The sequence below is a fragment of the Sander lucioperca genome, chromosome 7 (assembly GCF_008315115.2).
Source record: "Sander lucioperca isolate FBNREF2018 chromosome 7, SLUC_FBN_1.2, whole genome shotgun sequence".
In the NCBI taxonomy this organism is placed as follows: Eukaryota; Metazoa; Chordata; class Actinopteri; order Perciformes; family Percidae; genus Sander; species Sander lucioperca.
The window spans coordinates 31,905,201-31,930,549 of record NC_050179.1 but is presented as its reverse complement, the minus strand read 5'-3'; the positions used below and the strand labels follow the sequence as shown (position 1 = coordinate 31,930,549).

Here is a 25,349-nt window from a genome sequence, read left to right as displayed (position 1 = left end):
CCCGGCACGGCCCGTCAGGTACCGTCGGGTCCCGTTGGGCTCGGGTCGGGTTCCGTTGGGCTCGGGTCGGGTATCACCACTCTAACAAACACCCAACAAAAAGTATTATCACTGTACATTTAAACACTACAAAGTTACGTTTTACCTTCGGTGCAAGCCGGTTTTAGCATAAGCTCCTGTTAGCGTCCTTCTCCGAGGCTTCTGTCTATGGTTAATTAACGTTGGCTAGTTAATGTGCTAATAATGCTCACGGACGTTAAAAACCATTAGAATTTCACTCACCGAAAGAACTGGAGCGTTGACTTCTTGGGAGGGTCCGTACAATCAAATGTACAGCAAGCCAGATTATGCCTCGGATATATGCTTGAAAATTGTCCGAAAGGCAAAAACACAGCTCGGAGGTCAAGTGCAGTGATATACGTGTCCATATATGCATTGTTTTCACGGAAGGGATCGCCTCGCTTCCCAGCATTGCACGCTAGTGAGCTTGACACCAGTTTCTCTTCACTGACCACTGCCAAGCAAATAAACAGCCTACACCCTCCTACAACCGCGATGGCTGCAGCTGATTGGACGTGTCATGTCTGCTCCCGAATTTCAAAAGCCATCATAATGGCGGCTCGTTTGGAATACAATCTCATATTTTACGAAATCAGTTCACCAAAACGTGTTTCTGAAAACATTTTAAGGGAGAAATAGGCCATGCAATTGCTAAATCTGTCTTCATTTTAGATCGACAAAGGTTAGTTTAAAAGATTTTCGTCAGCTTTTGAGAGGCAGCGAGCCGAGCCGGCTGCTCCTCATTTGCATAAAGTTGGCTGGATTCAACTTTATGCAAATGAGGAGCGGGCGACTCGACACCCCGCTACCAGAATGCATTACACAACCTGCTCCCATAGAAATGAATGGGAAGCGGGGAAATGACGCTGACAATGGACACGCACCTTGAGTCGGATTAGCTTTAGCTGTAGTGTCTGACGGGGAACACAGGGCTACGTCTCTCTCACTACAGGCAACTGTCAATTAATGTGACCATGCACTTAATTATGTAGAACTTTAGGCCTGAATATAACTTAATCTGATGAGTTATAAAAAATATTCACCCCTCTAGAGTTATCGTGAAGGGTAAACTTAGCTATGGAGACCATAGCTAAGTTTTTTCTGTTTTTTTTTAACCAGGCTGTAAACATGTTTAATTCTGCTGTAAAGCTGGGCATTTTAACATAGGGGTCTATGTAAATTGACTCACTTTTGCAGCCAGCCTCAAGCTGCCACTCAATGAACTGCAGTTTTTGGCACTTTCGCATGTGCATCACTGCTCAGCGCTGGAGGTTGCCCCTTGGTGTACACGTGACAATAAGTGTCACAAAATGAATGATGGTTTGCGTTGTTACGTTTGCATAATGCATGCACATGAGACAAAATGAGGTTTATGAGTTTTATTCACAAACAAATACTGTTGAAGGCGAGGTGGAGAAGGTTAGGCGTGCGCAGGGGTCAGGAAGGTTAGAGCAGACACTGATCCAAAGTTCCGGCAGTGTAGTAGCGATCCAGGACACTTCCGGCACAATAAACTCGACGAGGTTATCTTGAAACATAGAAACAAAAAGCGAAGGTTAGCGAACAGACAAGCTAAACAGTAGCAACTGGTTAACAAGAACATTAGAAACGAATCACCAGAGGTGGACTCAGATACTCAACCATGTGAAGCGAGGAATAATCTGCCTCGATTTACAGGAAGCCTGGAGTCTTTATATCACCGGAAGATTATCAGATGAGAAACAAGTGTGCAGTACTGATCTCCTCCACGCCCAAGGAACGCCCACTCACACACAGACAGGGGGACAGGGAACAACAGAAAACTACAGTCACAGCTCAGGCTGTGGCATGCATGGTCCCTCATTAGAGGAGCTTGGGTTATTCTGATTAAATGATCATTTTCACCTTGTTTTGTGTTTTTCAGCTGTCAGAGAGAACATGTGATGCTTTCTTGTGATCAAAATGAACAGAAGACGAATGACATCAGCAGACAAGGGAAGACGAAGAGCTCAAGTCATAGCAAATGATTTTACAGCAGACTGAGGTTAGATGCTTGGGGATTAAGTTGTGTTATTGCTTGCTCATTAGATTTTTTCTAAATCAGTTACCAAAATCACCTCTGTGTAATTGTCTTCTGGGACCAGGTGTTGGCACTGGATGCTCCACCGAATCTACAGTATAATGAGATCACATGAATTTTCTTTTTAACCTTGTAATCCCCAAATGTATATTTTGATTCATATTTTTTGTTAATTATAAACAATGGTCATTATTTTGTGTGAAGCTTACTGTATGATATAAACTGTGGAATAGCTTTAAAGGAGACCTATTATGCTTTTCTGTATTTTCTGTCATATCTATAATGTTACCATCTCAGATGTTAAACGTGTCCAAAGCTATAAATGATGAGGTAAACACACCAGGTAAAACCTCAGATTTCCCACTGTTCTGTTCGCTCTAGTCTTAACAGTTCTTTCTACTCTCTGCTCCATATCATGTCATACCGAGCCGGGTTTCCATATATGGTCAGTGTTTACGTTACGCTACATGTTTTCACATGCTAACGCCAGGGAAAGCTGTAATCTTGGCTGGCGATGTTATTTTCTCCAAAGATTTGGTCACATTTCTGCTGGAACATGTCCGGTTGTGTAATTATTAGTTTAGAAGCATTTATTGGTGATTTTTCACGGTACAAAGTCCTGCTGTATACCCCACTGCAGTCAGTCTCCGACTGGAATGGACTGTACAGAGGCAGCAACAGCAAAGCTGTGGAGGAAGCTCCACAGCGCGGGGGAGGAAGGTCTGGCTAGTCCAGACAGCATTCCGGGATGGGAGAAAAACGTGCTCTTGTTTATTGGCATTTCTTTAAACCAATCACAATCGTCACACTAAGCTCCGCACGGAGCCGCTGCAAAATAGCCTCGGGAAGGAGCTTGTTTTGGTGGAACATGTACATTCAAAAGTTGTTTTAGTCGTGAGAGAGAAAACTCAGATTGGACAGATAGTCTAGCTAGCTGTCTGGATTTACCCTGCAGAGATCTGAAAAAAAAAAAGATTTATGAGGACTATAGTTAACTGCTCAGTTAACTATAGTCCTCATAAATCTTTTTTTTTTTTTAGAGTTTAGAACGCCAACACAAAGAAAGCGGAAGGAAACGGACATCGGCGAATAGACATGCATCCGGCTGAATTTCCTGCAGCACCGGAGCAATTCCGGAAGTGGAATGTCGTGGATATAGACTAGCAGAGCATAGATTTAGAGACTCCGGAGATGCGGAAACGCTGACCAATCAGAGCAGACTGGGCTTTTTAAAGAGACAGGTGCTCCAACAGAGCATCTCAGACAGAGGGGGAATACAGGTACAGCAGCCATGGGAAGTATGAAAAAAATTAAGGGTTTTTGAACATTAAAGCACGTAAGCACGTTTCAGTAGAAACACAAAATACAAGTATGAACCTTAAAACGGTATATATGTCTCCTTTAAAATGTTTAGTGCCATATATAGAAGCTTAAAGGTCCCATGACATGGTGCTCTTTGGATGCTTTTATATAGACCTTAGTGGTCCCCTAATACTGTATCTGAAGTCTCTTTCCCGAAATTCAGCCTTGGTGCAGAATTACAGCCACTAGAGCCAGTCCCACAATGAGCGTTCCTTAGTATGTGCCATTTCTGTGTCTGTAGCTATTGAGGAGGAAAGAGGGGGGGGGCAAGGTTGGAGGGTGGGGGTGTGGCCTTGACAAACTGCCACTTTGCTCGTTTGAAAGCCATGATGTCTCTCTCTCATGGGTGGGCCAAATTCTCTGGGCGGGCCAAGCAGAGAAAGGGGAGGTAACCTTGCTCCTTATGAGCTCATAAAGCAAGATTCCAGATCGGCCCATCTGAGCTTTCATTTTCTCAAAGGCAGAGCAGGATACCCAGGGCTCGGTTTACACCTATCGCCATTTCTAGCCACTGGGAGACCATAGGCAGACTGGGGGAACGCATATTAATGTTAAAAAACCTCATAAAGTAAAATTTTCATGCCATGGGACCTTTAACATCTAGAAACATGCATTTTTAAATACTTGTTTATTATGCTCTATATGTAACATGATTCACTGTGTCTGGATGTATTCATTTATATTAAATGTTTTCGTGGCAAATTTCTACCCTTTTTATCAGCATATAGGCTACTTTTCTTTGTTCTATGTGTGGCAACAGATTGTATTTATTTTGGGGTGGACATGCTCCATGATCTGTGGTTAGCACTCCCACCTGAAAGCAAGAGGGTTCTCCAGTTTCCTCAAGTCCAAAGAGATGCTAGTTAAGTTAATTGCAACTCTAAATTGCCCATGTGAGCGTGAATGCGTCTCTGTGTCGGCCCAGTGATTGACTGGCGACCTGAGCAAAAAACAAATTATGATTGGTTATCGTGCACCAACAAGGTAGCCTGAAAGGAGACACTCTGGGCAAGACAAGTCTTCACAGCACTGGCCGCACTACTTGCTGCTCATTAAGATCATTGCTTTGAGCGCACAGTAATAACTCGGGGCAACTTAGAGAAGTGCATCACCTTTTTTTCATCAACTTAAATCTTAACATGTGGATTTTGGCAGCTGGACAGTCTGAGAACAATATTCAGAGAGACTTTAGCAGGAAAATCAATCCCAAACTAATAATTCAATAATAATCAAGACTCAAGATATTATCTTTCAGGTTATCTTCAATTTTCACATTATGAGAGAAGTATGGACAATGATGGATTTTTGGCATTCTTTAAATATCACATTTAATGTTTTCACCATTATTTTTCAGATGGAACCTTTTGGGTAGATCTAACACTTTCCAAAATGACAACTGATATCTAGTCAATAACTTTGATTTACAGTGCTTAAACGCAGAGTTTAATAGATACATTATGTACTGTATATACTGCAAGTTTTATTCAAATTACAATGCATCTGATTAAAACATCAAGTATACAAACATGGTATAAGACAGCAAATTATATGAATCCAAATATACCAGTAGTTGCAAAGTTGTAGTTAGTTTCTTACACAAGTTTGTCAGTTATTACTCTACATTTTTTCAAAATGAGCATCATTTGATTCAAGTACTTATTTCCAACACAAAATAAAACATAGGAAACTGCTATATCTACACAAAGAGTAGGGAGGGAGAGTGACTTGTACCACTGTGAGCTGTGTTCATTCCTGAGAAAATTCCTGTTCAGTTTCCAATAGACACCCACAGCATGCCTCTTTTTTATTGTCTCCTTTGTGTCAGAGTTCTCTGTGTTGAATGTGTTTTTTCATAATGGGTTGGAGTGATCTATGTTATGTTAAACTATGGCCACGTGACAGAAATCAAATAATGAGACTCATCAGGGTGAATCAACATCAAAGTCTGTTGGAGGGCTACCCATGTACTCATAGAACTAGAGTTACATCCAGGTAATTTAATACTTTTGGGCAATAATATAGTGGCCGAAAGAGTTTAATGCTTTGCTCTGTGCAGAACTCTAGGATGGAGTGGTGGAGTGGTCTGTGCAGTTTATTTAAAAAAATGACTTTGTAAATACTTAATCAGACTCAATAAAATAGCGATAAGTTAGAAACCATCATTATCTGTTCTGAAGTCCCGGTGGTTGAATATAAAGGCTTATATTTCACACAGCAAACATTTGATCTCAATGTGATCATGATTTGTTATTGTATAGTAGTTAAATTAAGAAACACTCCTTATTAACATATTTTTCCATCTTTAATCATCAATTTCATTGAATGGTTTTTAATCTCACCTGAAAATTTCTGTTGTGTTAGACTTGCAGTGTTTCTCTGTGCTGCATATGAGGTTTCACATTGTCTATTTTGTGTTTGGTTTTCTAAAGTTGCAGTGCATTGAGGTCTTTGAGCGCTCAAACAATATGATCTTTAAATATAAACTTTGTGTGGGCATTGTCTTTGTAAACCTAGGGACAAACATTGCTCCAACAAGCAGAAAACCCATAGTGCGCAGTTATTGGAAAAAAAACACTATGCAGCCAATCACAACTCTATAAACAAATGGAAAGAAATGTATATAGTACCAGGACTCCAGGGCTCTACAAGCTGGTTCCATATTGGATCCGGTTCTCGGTTAGAAAAGGAATTACCTAATCCTATTGAACTTTTTTTTTTTTTTTTTTACTTTTTAATTGAACTCTGCTTTTTTTTTATTAGCAAACCATTTCACAAATCAATATTTGAAGCAAAAAAGTGATAGCCAAATCTAAAGTCTATTCAACAAGGGATTTGGATTCAATGAGTTAATTCAATACTGAATTCTGATTCGATAATAGGCTATTCAACCCCAACCATATATAGCACATCCTGCAAAAAAATAACTAAGCACTAGTCAAATTCTTAATAGCCTGAAAACAATCCAAAACAAAAAGTAAGTTAATTATGTAAAATTTGATTTGAATTCATCTTTGAATCAAATCAATTCCTTGACATTGAGCTTTGAACACAGCCACTGTGGTGTAAGTAGTTGGGCCGTACCGAACAGTCACGGTATGGGGGTCATGATTCAGTCACACTATGGAGAGCGCAAATGGGACTCCGGAGCTGGAAGACCCGCCTGCAGGTTCCCGGTCAGCTACAACAGCAGCGGAGAGAGATGTGTCCACGTTGCTCCACCACTGTAGTGTATGTGAATGAAAACACATCCAACATGCTAACGCACATTAAATGGCATCACCCAGATGTGCCGATCACTGGGACGATAAATTATTGGGCGCTTTGAATGTTTAAATATAGCATAAGAGATGTTTTTCAATTTAATAGCCTATTGTGACCTGTTGCCTTTTGGGAAAGTGTTTGTGTAGTGTTCGTACAGACATTTGGTATACTATTTTCATTATCAAATAAGCAACATTTCAAATATGCCAGTGGGCAAAATGTTAGCTCAGTCCCCAGCAACAGGATTTTGTCTGTCTCGACCACTTGCCCTACTCTGTTAAATGAAAATAAACATATCCTTATGTATTTGGGTTTTTTCCCGTTGTACTAAACTCACATCAAACCATGACGCCAGTGTATGAAAAAAAAACGTGACTTTTGTGTACCGTTATACCCATAGTAAGTAGTGACTCTCCCTGCCCATAAGGTCCTATCCTATCAAAGAGTAAAAATTCACTAACAGTCAGGGAACCCTTGGCTATTGGTAGTACTTTGTAATACAAACATCTGATGATTAAAAAAAAAATCAAAAATTTCAGGTGAATGCTTTGCATTTAGATGCAGTAGAGGTTTGCAGGGGCAGTACATGTTATTTCAGTATAAAAGCTTGAATAGACATTCAAGTGTTTTTTAATTCATCCCCACATGAAATCAGAAAGGTGTGGAGGTAAACAAAGCAAAGTTACTGAGCCCAAGAGGTAGAGACCAACATGGTGAATCATTAATATACATATTCACACAGTGCCGCTGTGGTGAAATAATTAACAATAACAAAAAAGGCTTCTCCCTAGTTGTATCTACAAATCTGCTGTACACACAAGATACAGTTAACATGACAATTCTGTGAATCATTACAGGATTTTCTGTCCTTTACAGATCCCAGTTGCAGGATTAAAATAAAGACAACATAAACATTTGTATGCAAGTTTAAAAATAAAATTAACTTCACAGCCTTAGAAATGTGCAGGCTAATACAAGTTCTATACAGTGGTATTGTTCTTTAGATTGATGTATAGATTTGCTTCTCTATTTATATACATAATCGTACTTTGAGGTGTGACAAGAATGCATGCCATAGAACACATGAATAGGAATAGAAAACAATTCTAAAAATATATTAAATCATTTACTTGAAAGTTTTTTTTTTCTGGAGACAGTGTACATGTATGAGGAGAAGCGGGAGCACGCTTTAGAACTGGATTACCATTTAGAAAAACCCATATGGATGAGACCATGCCATCATTTATACATCATTCATATGCTACTGTTTCGGTTCTATGGTGAGCTTGTCTAATGCAATCCATGATGACATAGTTGGTCAATAGTATAAGTCTACATAAATAATTAACAACCTTAAATAATGATATTGCTGGTTAAACTGCTTCTTTACCTTAGTATGTTTTCTTCTCATTTTCATATTTTGTTCATAACACAATGACAGCTCCCCATTTGTCCTTAGTCAAAAGAAGAACAAGCTGAACAAACCTGTTTTTACAAAGCAGGCTCCAAAGGAAGACTGGATCTTGACTTTAGTAAACTACCACAGCCACGCCTTTATATGCTTCTATAGTACTTTTAAGGATTTCTTTACAATCTGGGTCTGATTCTCATAGTGTTGGCCATCATCCCCCATCACTTAGGAAAACATCTGGATGACACTCCCAACACCTGTAGCTTTAACACTAACCCTTAACAACCAAAAGAACAAAACAAAATGAGTACTCAGACAATGACTCAAAAAAATACACATTTCAGATGATACCTAATAACAATAAGAGATATGTGTACATCAACTGAATTGGTCCAAAGTTAGATCACACATGACTGTTGCTGACATGGCCCACCTACTCTGCTAAGCATGCATTAGATATGTTAAAAATGACAAAACTTTCATTAAAATGTGTAAAGAATCAACAGAGCCGTGTCCATTTATTGCACTGTTTGGAGTAGTTGTAACGATGGATATCTGAACAGGTCTCAAATAAATTTGGTTGCAGTCTGTTATTTCCTCACCAGAAGATTTCTACTGTTTTCCTCAGGGTCATTATGTAAAGATGAACATGTCCAATTCAAAAAGATTTGAGATTTTTCCTCCCTGAAATACGCCAACATAAGTCATTTGTTTCCGATTACAACCCATATTTATGTTTATAGTGACGGCGCCCTCTAGTGGTCGTATTAGTTATGAGGAGAGCAAAGCAGGAAGTAAGTTGAGGAAGTGGTGGATTTGTAAAGAAAAAGGCAGGACTTTCACCCAGGACCAGGATTTTTTAAGTAATTCACCCATTTAAATTATAATTAGAGCTTAAACTTCTGCATAATTGAGGGTGTTCCGCTTTGAGTGACAGGTGACCACAAGGGGCGAGTATAGATTGCAGGCTTCATTCCACTTTTTACTTCTTTGCCCATTTTTGGATTAGCCGACTTCATTCACTGCCAAGAAGGCTACGGCTGGAGCCACAAGGACCCGCCCACTCTGAGCTTTATTTTGGCTCTTCAGAAACCTATGGGTGACGTCATGGAGACTACGTCCATAATTTATACAGTCTATGGTTTAAAACTGTGACCATTACATTCTGTGGTTTAAATATGAGGATGTAAAAATGCTCCTGTGGGTCGTATTTCCTGCCACCACTATGGGTGCTAATTCATGAAATGCTCCTATAGGTCGTTTTAGAGGGTAGGAATAAACATATATATATTGTTGTATGGTTTGGAGGACTTGTTTGAGAAGATTTGGTGTTCCATTAAGGGATCCATTTTCAAAATATATGTATGTTACAAGGCAACCTTTGTTTTTTGAAAACATAGAAGCAGATAAATTGAACCCATAGTATACTTAATGTCTTTATTTTTAATATTGAACATGTTTATTTACTAATGTCTGTATTTTTGTTCTTCTGGGTGGGGTAGGAGTGTTAAGAGGGAGAATGTTTACTCCAGATGTCTTATGTTCTGTTTGTGTGGTATTAGTTGATAACAAAAAAAAAAGACCATGCTTAAAAAAGATCAAAAGCAAAATGAGCAGACACATTGTGAATAAATGCATCTTATGGCCACTGGCCAACATTACGCTCCACAATCAAACTGTTGAGTAAAAGGTTCTCATAAACAGGAAGGGTGGCTCCCCCTACAGAAATTGTTGTGAAAAACAGATCTTTCCTTTAACTTTAGCTATGGAAAGGCCAACAGGCTGTAGAGGTTTTCATTCAACTCCATTTAAGTGGTATGTACATAGAGGAATTTCATGGAAGGTCATGGGGAACCATTAGTAAGCTGACATATTTCAGTTCAGTGCAATTTCGTCTATCTTGTGTTTTTTTTTCCTGATTTTTTATTCTTCCTACTCTTTGGGGTAAACTTAGTTCAATTTGGCTGAGTGATTAAATAGTTACTATCCAAACAGTGAAGTTAGGAGGCAAACAAAAGACAGCTAACATTCATTCATAAAAAAAACTATTCCATTAGGCTGACAGGACTGTTTAGCCATACACTAGTATTGAACTGAATATTAGCAGTACAAGTAATATGGTTGGTCAAAGAGGGGGCAGAAGTAACATTGTAGAATTTCCTGTTCTGCTCCTTTTCCCTTTGTCAGTACAGTACAGCTTTCTGAAGTTGGATGGGTTGTGTCATCTTGTTGGCAGGGTGTATAAGAATAGTTTTTAGTCTGATCCCTTTTTAAACTTATTTCCTATTCACAGAACGATTCAGTTGTTCTTGATGTAACTTGCAAGTGAGCATTTAAACCCTCACCTTCAAGACTGAATTATCTCAACAAAAAAAACACAATTTATCTAAAAACCCAAGCAGATTTCCAGAATGCTAATCTACTGACCACTGTAAACACTTAGTTTCATTATTCCAAACAGAAATAAAGCGTGGCCTATTTAGGGGACACCTGACCCTTTCCACAATGACTGACTGACTGGCAAAGATTTAAATATTGGGACAGATTCAACTTAATATTACAAACAATATTTATAAACAAATATTGAGGGGCCTCATGTATAAATGTCTGCATACAATCATCAAAATAGCATATACATGCATACATTTACTTGTTCTAATACGTGTGCATTATACATATATGTAAAACTTCACATATATCTGAACAATAATTACATTCCTGTACGCATGTCCTTATTTTAAGATTAAATAAATACTTGTTGATTTGTCCCCTTCTTCGATAACAACCAATAGTTGATACGTCCAAGGTTGCAATTCTATTAATTCTCCTTCAATATATTTAATATAAATAGACAAAAGTGCCATGTTGTGGCCTTATAAGTAAATGACAGAAGCTTTGCGGACTGTGAACTGATTAGATGTGCATTCTACCATGAATAGATGACAAACTATGAAAATAAAGAAGAAAGAATGACCTTCAAGTGGGTATGTGCCACAGTATGACACACAGCCCTGACCTATTTACCCCATCTAAAGTTCTAATGGCTAATGTGTTGAGTGTTTGCTAACACTCAATAACTAACACTAAACTAAGTGCTTCGAACAAAGTGTTCGACCATCTTAGAGTCTCTGAACCTTTCCCAAATCATAATTGGAGGAGAACTGTAGCTGACAATTCTTGTGACTTAATGTCATGACAAAAAAGACAACAAGTGTCTGGATAGAGAACAGTGTGGGGCAGTGTGATTCAGCCAGGTGGAGGGTATGATGGCAGGCTGTTCACCTGCTTCAAGTGAGGCCACTTGAAACAAGTAGCAAACACCAGTGGCGGAGTGGCAATTGGGAGAGTCTGGACTCTTCCCGGTGGGCCGGTAGTGTTTCGAGGCCGTGAGGGCCGATCTGATAATAGTTATACATTGCAAGTTCTTAGCAACACCATCCAGCGGCCTGGTGTGCGGCTGCTGCCTGCTACCCGGCCGCTGCCCGCTGCCTGCTGGTCAAACTGTGCAGCCTCTGCTCAACTCATATGGCGGGCCGCAGCAGCCTCTTATTTCAATACAAACACAGGCTAATCAGAAAGCACTAACGGTCACAACCATGTCTAGGATTTTCAGAAATATAGGGGGATCAGTGAGCGGCCCCTCCCCAAATGGCATAGCCCTGGTCACACTCAAAAGGAAAAAAAGGGATTGTGTTGCTGTGCTGTGTGTTGTTCATTCATTCACCATCCGAACATAACAGTTTTTCTCAATTGCTAAAACACTAAAACCCATTGGCTGAACAAAGTTCTCAGTTGCCTGAACTCATTTAGCTAATTGTGCAGTCTGTTGTCAATACCTTAAACCATTTCACATGGTAAAACACAATTTGCAGATCTCACTTAGACTTTTCAGCAAATCTCTAAACACATTCTCATTCTCAAAACACATTCTGCACTCTAATGCACATGTCATCCATACTGGTAAACACAAGTGGCAACAATCAAATACAAATAGAGAACACATGTCACTGATTGAACACAACCACTCAAAATTGATTTCACTTGTTTCAAATGATGTGACACAACCAATATAAGCCAGTTCAGAGAGCAAACAGGTTGTTGAAGGTGGGAAGGAGAAAGTCTGAGAATGGATAGAAGAAACAATGTGAGAGGGCGAGGACGAGCGCGTATGCGAGGTGTCAGGGCTGGATATGGCACACAAGAGGCTTCTTCCCCCATTGCCTCAGGAGGGACAATATTGCTTGTGATGTCGACGAAGTGCTCTGGCCTGACCCAGCCCAAAGACAAGAAGAAGCACATTGATCACATGTTTACTCCTTTGATTTGTGTCCCTTTTAGTATTGTATACTGTAATACAGTGCATTGTAGGGTGTATACTGTACAATGAACATCACAGAGACAAAGGACAAGTTTGTGAGATGCAGGGTACACTATTGTAAAAATAGGGGTACAAGGAGGAGGAAGAACAAAAAAAATTGCAAAGAGCAAAGCAGAGTAGTAATTTCTGATCAATTTTGAGCTACTATGATAGAACATGTTTTCGTTCGTCTAAAGACAATGACGGAAAAATATGAAATTTGTTTTGAGATTAAAAATGTACTTCTCCCTGAGAACTATATGTTTTGAACAATGTGTTTTCTATTTTTTGGTGTATTGTTTACTGACTGCTTGATAGTGTATATCATTTTGATCACTTTGTTTATGATTTGAGAGCAGTGTTTGATTTTGAACACAGGTAAAACTTTTTTTGAGACGAAAGTTTCATTTTGCAAGAGGAGTCAGAGGTTTTGTAAATAGTGCTTGAAGATGAGGTTTTGTGTTTAATGTTTTCAGAAAATGGAGCAAGGTTTCAGAAATTGTGTTTTAGCAATTGAGAAAAACTGTAATCTCAAAACAAATTTCATATTTTTCCATCTTTGTCTTTAGATGAACGAAAACATGTTCTATTATAATAGCTCAAAATTGATCAGAAATTACTACTCTGCTTTGGTCTTTGCAATTTTCTTTTGTTCTTCCTCCTCCTTGTACCCCTATTTTTACAGTACTGTACCCTGCATCTCACAAACTTGTACTTTGTCTCTGTGATACTGTAATTCTTGTTCTTTGTTGATATAAACCTGCAACCAGTCAAAATCTATTGAGCAGTCAGTACTGTTAACAGTAACAAATGGAAAGCACAATGTTCAGGGCCATACAATTTCTTCATTGTACAGTATACAGCCTACAATGCACTGTACTACAGTATACAATACTAAAAGGGACACAAATCAAAGGAGTAAACATGTGATCAATGTGCTTCTTCTTGTCTTTGGGCTGGGTCAGGCCAGAGCACTTCGTCGACATCACAAGCAATATTGTCCCTCCTGAGGCAACGGGGGAAGAAGCCTCTTGTGTGCCGTATCCAGCCCTGACACCTCGTATACGCACTCGTCCTTGTCCTCTCACATTGTTTCTTCTATCCATTCTCAGACTTTCTCCTTCCCACCTTCAACAACCTGTTTGCTCTCTGAACTGGCTTATATTGGTTGTGTCACATCATTTGAAACAAGTGAAATCAATTTTGAGTGGTTGTGTTCAATCAATGACATGTGTTCTCTATTTGTATTTGATTGTTGCTACTTGTGTTTACCAGTATGGATGACATGGCATTAGAGTGCAGAATGTGTTTTGAGAATGAGAATGTGTTTAGAGATTTGCTGAAAAGTCTAAGTGAAATCTGCAAATTGTGTTTTACCATGTGAAATGGTTTAAGGTATTGACAACAGACGGCACAATTAGCTAAATGAGTTCAGGAAACTGAGAACTTTGTTCAGCCAATGGGTTTTAGTGTTTTAGCAATTGAAAAAAACTGTAAAAATGTACTTCTCCCTGAGAACTATATGTTTTGAACAATGTGTTTTCTATTTTTTGGTGTATTGTTTACTGACTGCTTGACAGTGTATATCATTTTGACACTTTGTTTATGTTATATTTTGAACACAGGTAAAACTGTTTTGAGGCGAAAGTTTCATTTTGCGAGGAGTCAGAGGTTTTGTAAATAGTGCTTGAAGATGAGGTTTTGTGTTTAATGTTTCAGAAAATGGAGCAAGGTTTCAGAAATTGTGTTTTAGCAATTGAGAAAAACTGTAACACTAAATTGCTATTCCTTGAGCCTTTAACTTTAAACCAAGAGTGCCATCTAGCGGCCACAGAAAATAAATAAAATGGTTCAAGAAGCTTTGTGAGGCTTATTTTGTCCATCACTAAAACTATGGGGAGCTTTCAGCTTTCAGATCAATTCCAATCGATTGTCTGATTTAATTTACCAGTGCAGAGGTGAAGCTGGGCATAATAATGCAGAGTAGCCTGATTGCAAGGGAAATTAATCCGTTTGTGATTACGGATATGTTAAAATAGATATCTTTTTTTTTTATTTATATTAATCTATTTAGCAAAACAAATGTACAAACTGTTAAATCGTATCTACTTGGAAGTAACCAGATGAGTTTGTTTAAAACATTCTGATTTGGTCTCCAGAGCATTTGTCTCATTAATTTGCAAAACACCCCCATAAAGCAATTATCAGTGAATTTCTCTTCATGTGTTTCATATTTCAGCATACACACGGCAGACCTGTGAGTCCTGCTCTCCAGTGAAATGCTACGCAGATGATAGAAGACGTTGAGACGCGTTCTTGTTCCCAATTAGCAGCTTGTCAGTTGGGAAATATGATGACACAGCAGCAGCTATTCCCACACCAGTGGAGATGGAGGCATTTCAGAAGGCTGAGCCACTGTGGAACTGTTCAAAAGAAGGCCAACAAGTGGGTGAAGTTAATATTAGTTAAACATGTGTCTTTTTAGAAAAAGTAATTTGTTACTTGGGTGAATGTGTGTGGTTAGTTATGTTGTGTTCCTCAAATGTTAAAAAGATGATTGAAGAGAGGCTTATAATTCTCCTAATATACTTATCGGAAAGTACGTAATTGAATGAGCTTAAAGTTTTCATAAAAAACACCTATGTGGAAGACATTAGGTAATTCAGTTACTTGTAGTTACAGTTTTACATGTTGGGACTTTTATAAACTAGTAGTAGCAGGAGCAGCAAGAATATTTCAAAAGAGTTCTCAAAGTTTCAAAGTTTTTTTCTCACTCATTTGTCATCTCAGACTGTCAGACTGAGATAACACTGTTGCAATCCATGAAATCTATATGGAAATGGTTTGTGGCTTGTTAGCCTAGCCTAGCACAAAACAGGGAAACTGCAAGCCTAGCTCCGTCAGATAGTAAAAAATATACTCCTACAATTCTTAAACCCCAAGTCTGATTAACATGTTGTATATTTTGCTTTCAACACATACATAATCTTAAGTTCTACTTCTGTGTATTAAAAAGCCTCCTACCTGATAAAGCTTTTAAAAGCAGCTGATTGAGGGTTAATGCAGAGTGGCACTCGACTCCCCTTTTGCTGTTCCAAAATGAACTGATGGATGATCTCTGAGAGGGAAAAACACAGACCAGCAGAAAAAAATCAGTAAACTAATTTTAAGAAATCAATAAGTAAAGCAATAAAGTCAGATACTGTCTTTAACTTTCTTTAAATGACATTTCTCACATGTATTTGTAGCCAGAATCTTCGTTGCCTTTCTTTATTTACTGTTCCTTTGACTGCCATCACCAAAATGGATGTCATTTTCGAAATGCCTAATTGCAAAAAAAAATTGCAAAAGTCTAATTGCAAGTTCTTGTCAGAAAAGAAGCAGTCGTCAAGTTTTTGAGTTCAAGTCATCTGACCTTAGTCCAGGTCATTTGACTGTAGTCCAAATCATCTGACTTGATTCCAAGTCATTTGACTTGTCTGCACCTCTGCTGTGAATATTCTCTAAGTAACTCTAATACCTGATGCACTGCATCTGTAGGTCAGCCTTTCCTTGTCTCCACTGACATTTAGTTAATAATCTTTACCTATGAATCCATAGGCATTACTTTAATTTTATCTATTCAACCTTTATTTTAGCAGGAACATTCTCATTGAGATTCAGAATCTCTTTTATAAGGGAGTCCTGACAGCAGCAGCATAAAAAGTTTCACATAAAAGAACAAACAGTGTTCAGAACAGCACATGTATACATTGAGTGGTCAAATAGTCCTTAATCCTGTTTTTATAATCATCTATGCTAATAAAATAATCTAGTTTAAGGTGACTATGTAGCTCACACCAAGATGAGGCAACAACTTTAAAAGCACTTTCACCAAAAACAGTAGTGGATTACTTTCAATGAAACGGGCCGCATCAGCCCTTTATGAATTTGACCGTGAAACACACTGGAAGACTGTACTTGAAAAACTAGACATATAAATTAATTTACTACTATGGATTTTTTTCACTTAAAGCCCTGTGTAATGTATATATGCAAAGTATATATATATATATATATATATATATATATATATATATACACACTACTGGTCAAAAGTTCGGGGTCACTTAGAAATTTCCATTCCACTCCATTACAGACAGAATATCAGCTGAGATCTGTTGCATTGTTTTTTTAATCAGGGCAGCAGTTTTCAGATTACATTATGTGCTTACATACTTGCAAAAGGGTTCTCAACTGTTGTAGAAAGAAGTGGCTGATCTTTAATGCAATATCTACATTGCCCATTATCAGCAACCATTCATTCAATGTTCCAAAGGCACATTCTGTTTACTAATCTGATATCATTTTAAAAGGCTAACTGAGAAAACATTGGAGAACCCTTTTGCAATTATGTAAGCACATAATGTAATCTGAAAACTGCTGCCCTGGTTAAAAAAAACAATGCAACTGATCTCAGCTGGTATTCTGTCTATAATGGAGTGGAATGGAAATTTCTAAGTGACCCCTCACTTAACCCAATCACAATTTGCTACAGGCCTAATAGATCAATCGACGATACCTTCTCCCTAACCCTCCACACTACCCTCTCCCACCTGGACCAGAAGTATGTGAGAATGATATTCATAGACTATAGTTCAGCATTCAACATCTGCGGGGGGTGAGAAGAAAGGAAAAGTTGGACCCAGCGGGTCAGTGGACCATTAGATACAGCCCGCTGTTCGGCTTATTCTCTGTAACCGATGCAACATGAAAGCACGGTGTAACCAGCAAGCCAGCCAGCGGACAACTTGTTAGTAGGCCAACGTTAGCTCACTAACTCCGTTGTGTCCCCACCCCCCACATAAAATGGGCCAAACTTAACTGTCACTCATCAGGCGATAGCAATGTGCTTTGTGTGGATGAACACTATGGTGGAGACGCGGTGGACAGGAGTCAAAATGGCACCGCTGCTTAGCATGGTTGACACCAGACCCTTCTCAGTTGTAACTGAGAGTGGGTCTGCGCAAGCTTCATTCACAGCCCATTTCCAAAGGGGCGTCACCCAGAGGTGTTCACAAATAATTCTTTGGAAGTCCAAGTCTTTGAGCTCGAGTCCAAGTCAAGTTTCAAGTCTTTGAGGGGCAAGTTCAAGTAAAGTCTCAAGTCTTTTGCCACGAGTCCAAGTCTCATCTGATCTGTCCCTAACATTGTATTGTTAAATCTTATGAATTCAAAGCATGTCCTGTAGCTACCATCCATACAGTATAGTATCAAAATCAGTTGTAGGATAACTTCTAGGTCCGAGGGCTAGAGGCATGTGTTAAGTAGACCTACTTAACACATGCCTCTAGCCCTCGGACCTAGTGAAATATTAACCTAAGTCTGTCACATCATATGGACACAATTATAAAGATACAACTTGCTTGTTCCCAGGCAATCCCAGCATTAGCACAACACTTTGCGATGGTTAGCTTGTTACCTGTGATGATATATGCTAAATGTAACGTCTCTTTCACTCAAAAAAAATCAAGAGAATAGTGGCAGCGCCACACCAGTTACAGAACAACATGCATCTCAGTGTCAGTCCAAATTACGCACAATAAGCAGTTTGATCTCACTGATGTAATGCAATTTATTTATTTTCCAAGTCTTAGTACACTCAGAGTCCAGCGCGAGGAGATTCGACTCAGAGGAGGAGAGGTTAGTGAGGCCAGCGTCTCCACGGCAGGTGACGGATCACGGATCCACTGTGTTGCGCATGGATGAAATAATGAAATAGTAAATAGGACTACAGTAACAGAAATATGTGCAGAATTAAGACAGTCAAGACGGCCCAGTGTTTGGTGAACCGGATACACCTTGTTCACTTAATAGCATACAAATCATCCACGGGATCAATTACGCATCACATGAGTTGTGTGCTGTCCACACTGTGCGCCATGGATGTCTGAGCCTCAGCAACTACTAACTATAAAGATAAAATTTGCCTGTTCTCAGCATTAGTACAACACTTTGCGATGGTTAGCTTGTTACCTGTGATGATATGTGCTAACTGTAACGTCTCTTTCACATTAGCAAGTGACTGACCTATCTGGGTGCGTTTGGAGATGCATGATGAAGTTCTATGTTGTTGATCCGGCATCATTCATCTTGGTGCCACACACCTTGCATGTAGCTGTTAGCTTACTGCCACTGTTAACAAAGTTATTGAAAGCAAAACTAATGACAAAAGGCACAACTCCGGGAGGACTTGGTGTCACCATCGTCAATGCATTTTTTTATATGTGAGTGCGCGCACATAAGGCATAACGCATGCGTTATGCTGCACATTATGGAAAAGGGCAGGGGACATGCAGCTCGTCATACGTTTCCCCAACGTATATGCGCCAATAAAAGAAAATAGAAATACATGAATAAATTTAGATTTAAAAAGCAATAATTGCATGAAAAGAGGTTGTTGACGAGTCTCGAAGCTCGAGTCAAGTCTGAAGTCTTTTGGGTCGAGTCGCAAGTCAAGTCTGAAGTCTTTTGGGTTGAGTCCGAGTCAAGTCTGAAGTTAGCTGTTTGTGCGACTTAAGTGTGACTCGAGTCCAAGTCTCAGACTCAAGTCCCCATCTCTGGCGTCACCAACGGATGCCGCTCAAATTGCTGGGTGCAACTGGATAGTCCTGGATAGTCCCAATCAGACCAACGATCCGGGTGATGTAGCAGCGACAGCGGCATCAACGGGTTGCTGCGCTTCGGTGGCCGTCATGTTGAATGTAAACAAAAAGCTGCTTGCCTCGCTGTGCTATCATCATCGTGTAAAGCCAGCCTCAACAGTTGTGATTGGTGCCTCGATTTGGAAAAATTGGAAATGAGCTTGAATCGCTCTTGGCCAGACTGACTTGCAGAGCAAATCTCAAATTTGCCGGAAGTTCGTCAGGGTTTTCCTAGGCTAGACGCTGCTGTGTCTGTGGCAAAAAAGGAACAGGCTTACAACATGTCACTGGCGGATATTGATAAAACATTTGCAACACTAGAAAAAATCTCCGATGAGCTAGAAGGTCTGAAGGAAATTTGCCGCTCCATTGTTTCGATGAAGTCTAAGCTCTCCGGCCTGGTCCCCAGAATGAACGAGGTTGAGAACCGCGTCGAGAATTTAGAGGCGACCGAGAGGGAAAGACAGGATGATCCTGCCACTAGCAAGAGAGAAATCAACATGCTTTGGGAAAAAAATTAAGATTTTGAAAATCGATGCCGATGCAATAATGTCCATTTTGTGGGCATCCCCGAGGTTAAGGAAGGAGGAGATACGTTTTTGGGGGAGCTGATTCGGGAGTTGCTGGAGACTGAGGGACAGATTGAGATTAATCATGCACACAGAACCTCCAGCCAGCAGCCCCAGGCAGGAGACAGACCCAGGACCATTCTGGCGAGATTCCAAAGATCATTGGACCGGGTGTTGCTGGCGACGAGAGGCAAGGGCAAGATGACCTGGCAGAATAACAACATAATGCTATTTCCAGACTTCTCCAGGGCAACACAGAAAAAGTGCGAGGTTCAAGGATTGTAAGAAAAAGCTTCATGAGAGGTGAGATTCCGAATCCTGTGTCCTGCCAAACTTAAAATAGAAGCCAAGGCTGGAGTTAAGACATTTAAATGCCCCCGAAAGGCGATGGCATTCATAGACAATATGAAGTGATTTGTCAGCGAGGGACTTATACTGATGTGCATTCTCTGCTGAGGGCTGCGTTACCTTTTTTTCTTTTTTCTCGGCTCTCTCATGAGACGGACTGGCTCTAATGTGATCCTACTTGGACATATTTCCTTTTGTATTACTCTGGTTGGTGGTTAGCCATAGGCTCTGGTTTAGCATGTCATGTGCACTCCCCGGTTTAGAGCTAGCGCTACGCTTCCTTCGGACAGTCACCCACTCGCCCGGCTGGTTGGGTGCTGCTAACAGAAGCTACAGTATGTTGGCCCGCACCAGCTACGGAGCGCTGGCTAGCTACAGAAGCATACGATTTTGATTCCATGGTGCAGAGCCGTTCCTCAAACTCACTAACCCTCGCCTCCAGAGCAGCGAATAAACTACATTTATTACATGTGTCTTTATCACTAAAGGAGGCAGAGGAATAGCTAAACATTTGACACACCGAGCAAGGGAGAGCAGGAGAGGGAGCGGAATTAGCCATTGCTAATGGCTAAGCAAAAGTAGCTAACAGCGTTTTAATGAGATAATAATTGTGAGATCAGCGAGGCAGTCACTGTAAGAGAAGAGAACTATAAGTGCTTGAGTATAACTAGTGTAGTTTAAATGCAATCCAGGCAAATAGCTGCTAAATTAAACAATGAAGCAGAGTTGAGTAAAGTTTTTGCTGGAGCAACAAACTAGTGTCCGTGACGCGGAAGCACCGGAAAAGTGAGACAATACACTCACAAGTGAGACAATACGCTCACAATACGCTTACCGTAAATGTCAGCACGTCGTCGCGAATAGACCTCTGCCTTGATAGACATATACAGTGGGGAGAACAAGTATTTGATACACTGCCGATTTTGCAGGTTTCCCTACTTACAAAGCATGTAGAGGTCTGTAATTTTTATCATAGGTACACTTCAACCGTGAGAGACGGAATCTAAAACAAAAATCCAGAAAATCACATTGTATGATATATTAATAATTAATTTGCATTTTATTGCATGACATAAGTATTTGATCACCTACCAACCAGTAAGAATTCCGGCTCTCACAGACCTGTTAGTTTTTCTTTAAGAAGCCCTCCTATTCTCCACTTATTACCTGTATTAACTGCACCTGTTTGAACTCGTTACCTGTATAAAAGACACCTGTCCACAAACTCAATCAAACAGACTCCAACCTCTCCACAATGGCCAAGACCAGAGAGCTGTGTAAGGACATCAGGGATAAAATTGTAGTCCTGCAAAAGGCTGGGATGGGCTACAGGACAATAGGCAAGCAGCTTGGTCATAAGCCAACAACTTGGCGCAATTATTAGAAAGATGACGGTCAATCTCCCTCGGTCTGGGGCTCCATGCAAGATCTCACCTCGTGGGGCATCAATGATCATGAGGAAGGTGAGGGATCAGCCCAGAACTACACGGCAGGACCTGGTTAATGACCTGAAGAGAGCTGGGACCACAGTCTCAAAGAAAACCATTAGTGACACACTACGCCGTCATGGATTAAAATCCTGCAGCGCACGCAAGGTCCCCCTGCTCAAGCCAGTGCATGTCCAGGCCTGTCTGAAGTTTGCCAATGACCATCTGGATGATCCAGAGGAGGAATGGGAGAAGGTCATGTGGTCTGATGAGACAAAAATAGAGCTTTTTGGTCTAAACTCCACTCGCTCGCAGAAAATCTTTGGAGGGAGCTGAAAGTCCATATTGCCCAGCGACAGCCCCGAAACCTGAAGGATCTGGAGAAGGTCTGTATGGAGGAGTGGGCCAAAATCCCTGCTGCAGTGTGTGCAAACCTGGTCAAGAACTACAGGAAACGTATGATCTCTGTAATTGCAAACAAAGGTTTCTGTACCAAATATTAAGTTCTGCTTTTCTGATGTATCAAATACTTATGTCATGCAATAAAATGCAAATGAATTACTTAAAAATCATACAATGTGATTTTCTGGATTTTTGTTTTAGATTCCGTCACTCACAGTTGAAGAGTACCTATGATAAAAATTACAGACTTCTACATGCTTTGTAAGTGGGAAAGCCTGCAAAATCGGTAGTGTATCAAATACTTGTTCTCCCCACTGTATGCATTAGGAAGCACCGCACGTCCTTCCTAAAATGGCGACCGCACTGACGTATCGTTTCAACAAAGCAGCGGCTAATGCGGTATTTATGTGTGTATGTGTGTGTATATATATATATATATGTATATATATGTATGTATTTTTCTTATTCTTTTTTTATTTTATATATATTTTATTTATTATATTTTATTAAAAAGTGTTTTAAAAAGTGTAAACAAATTGTTAAAAAAAAGTTTATAGTAATAAACAACCTGCAGTTTAATGTTTGCATTTCTTTCCCTTACTGTACCGAAAATGAACCGAACCGTGACTTTAAAACCGAGGTACGTACCGAACCGTGATTTTTGCGTACCGTTACACCCCTAATATATATCTATGCCTCAAAAGCAATCTGAGAAAGACACGATTCGCGCGTTTTTTTTCATTGTTTCTGTTTCACCTGCTTCATAGAGGTTAGTGAACTGTAAATAAACCATATCTACCGATCATATAATGTTTGTTACATGTTTAACATGTTATAGTGATTTTGACATGTAAGTAAAAAAGTAAGTCTGTCCCGTTTGAGTTTTCATGCGGTTAGAGTGATTCCATATGGCTCCTGCTCACTGACTGTTTTCTTTGTTTATCTGCTGAGGTTATAATGATAACTTTGTTAATATGAATGACTAAAAGTAGATAAGAATGTTGGTTTTAGTAACCCTGAAGTCTGTTTTCTGTTAAATACATGATTAAATATGTAACCTAATTACCAGTAACCTGTACTCAATGGCAGAAGTTTAATGTCAACTTTACTATATATGGTAAAGACTACTCTTAAATTACACTAGTTGTAAAAAATTGTGTTTTTATCGGTTCTATACTGAGGTACTAAGATTGTAGTAATTAGCAGTCAACACATGTTAAAGCCTCTCACCTGTGCGCTCGCATCAGCAACTTCACAGCTTTCCACTTTTTCACAACAAGGGACTATTGCCACTGGGGCCACCCCTTTTACTAGAAGGTAAAATGAGTAGCCGTGATTACCAGAGGCTGGAAGCTAAAGCTCCCAAACAGCCAACCGACACAGTCTTGAAGGATGTGGTCGCTGGTCCAGGGTGGTGCCCCATTTCTTATTTGTCAATTTGATAAAGTTATGAATATAGATATTCATAACTTAATTTTTATTGATACAAAATCTGATAATTGCTAATAATTGAATCTGTACCTTCCAAGTTCCCAACATCGGTTTATACGAAAGTTTAAAAGTTTAGTCATTGCCATGACAATGGTACACATTAAAATGGCTGCCGCTTTGACCAGTCTGCTACATTGATTTGAATGGGAATGGCCTTTCTATCTATTTTGTCTATGCCTAGGACTCAACACCGCCCTCTGTGATTGGACCTACTGTATCTGTAAAGGGTCCTGAGATAACTCCTGTTATGATTTGACACTATAAATGAAATTGAATTGAATACTGATGGGCAGACCCCGAGCAGTGCAGATTGGCTCCACCACATCCTCCCCCCCTGACCCTCAACAACAGCGTCCCCCTGGGCTGCGTTCTCAGCCCTCTCCTGTAATCCTTGTTCATGCACGACTGCGTGGCCATTCAGAGCTCCAACACCATCATAAAGTTAGTTGACGAGACTACCGTAATTGGCCTAATCACTGACGGCAATGAAACGGCCTATAGATATGTCAGAGCCCTAACATGACATGACAACAACCTCCATCTGAACATCAGTCTCAAAATATCAATATCAGTAAAACAAAGCAGCTGATTGTAGACTACAGGAAGCAACAGAGAGAAGGACACAGCCTCTATCTCCATCAACAGGACTACAGTGGAGAGACTCAGTAGCTTCAGGTTCCTTGGGGTTCACGTCAGCTCAGCAAGGATCTGACCTGACCTCACCACACCGGCAAGACTGCTAGACAGCGGGGCTCTTCTTCCTCTGCCAGCAGGAAGGTTCAACATGGACTCCAGGATACTCTGCAACTTCATCATCACCGCTGTGGTATCATCATGGTATGGCAATTGCACCGCAGGCTTTACTGCCATCCATATATATGTGTGTAAAGTATACATGTATACTTTACTTTTCATTATGCATACATACATTACTACATTCTTTTTTAAATTCAGATTTATTAATTTTCAATACTGTCTAGGCAAGGTAGCTTTTTTTATACAGCACATTTCAGCAACAAGGCAATCCAAAGTGCTTTATATAACATACATACATTAAGAGTAGTTAAAATAATTGAGAATATAAAACCTGGATTGTCACTCTCACCTGCCTGGCTTACTACTTCACTGCAGCTCATTTGGATCAGCACAAAAACCTCCAGCCTTCCAGCCTCACTCCCTGCTGACCAAACTGGACCTAATCGTTTCCACATTCAATTTCCAAATAAATACTCACCTTGTATTTTCTACTTACCTTGTCCTGGTCTGCTTTTGGGTTCCTGCGCTAGACAAATCGTGACAGAACGATCCGGCCAAGATGAACCCAGCGGATCTGGACTCTGTTCGTCATGCCATTTCCCAGCAAGGAAACATGTTGGGACAGCACAGTGTGGCACTACAGGAGGTAACAAATTCAATTCGAAATCTATCCACTAGTCTTACCACTGTCCAGGCTCAGCTAAGTGCTCCAGCAGTTTCTTCACCACCTGTTTCACCACTCTCACCTGCTGTCTCAGAAGCTGTGTCGCTCCGAGAGCCCAAAGTTCCGACACCGGATAAGTACGATGGGGATTTGGGAGGATGTCGTTCTTTTCTCATGCAATGTGACTTGGTTTTTGACTTGCAGCCCTACTCCTATGCTTCTGATAAAGCTAGGATTGCCTTTGTAATTGAACTGCTGTGGGAAAAGGCTCTGGAGTGGGCATCTGCCCTATGGGAACGACAGGACTCCTGCTTGGCTTCATACCACGCCTTCTCAGCCGAGATGAGGAAACTTTTTGAACACCCCGTCCGAGGTAAGGACGCATCTAAACGGTTGTGCTTGCTGCGCCAAGGATTACGCAGCGTAGCAGAATTTGTTATTGAATTCAGAACATTGGCAGTGGAAAGTGGGTGGAATGAGGAATCACTACAGGCTGTTT

The 25,349-nt window shown here is 40.1% G+C and overlaps 2 protein-coding genes across 5 annotated transcripts in view; one reads left to right on the top strand and one right to left on the bottom strand.

Annotated features, from left to right (window-relative positions):
* Positions 1–2,920, top strand: part of LOC116034644 (Na(+)/H(+) exchange regulatory cofactor NHE-RF3-like) — a 116,274-nt gene extending 113,354 nt beyond the window's left edge. For both annotated transcript variants that reach the window (XM_036003359.1, XM_036003358.1), the window contains exon 11: positions 1,964–2,920. In XM_036003359.1, coding sequence (XP_035859252.1) covers positions 1,964–1,996 — 33 coding nt within the window. In that variant the 3' untranslated portion in view covers positions 1,997–2,920. The remainder of the gene's footprint in view (positions 1–1,963) is intronic.
* An 11,360-nt stretch (positions 2,921–14,280) lies between these two features.
* nlk2 (nemo-like kinase, type 2) overlaps positions 14,281–25,349 on the bottom strand; it is a 97,089-nt gene continuing 86,020 nt past the window's right edge. For all 3 annotated transcript variants that reach the window (XM_031312051.2, XM_036003356.1, XM_031312053.2), the window contains 2 exons: positions 15,535–15,628; positions 14,281–14,933 (listed from right to left, as the gene is read on the bottom strand). In XM_031312051.2, the coding sequence (XP_031167911.1) occupies positions 14,879–14,933; positions 15,535–15,628 (149 nt within the window). In that variant the 3' untranslated portion in view covers positions 14,281–14,878. The remainder of the gene's footprint in view (positions 14,934–15,534; positions 15,629–25,349) is intronic.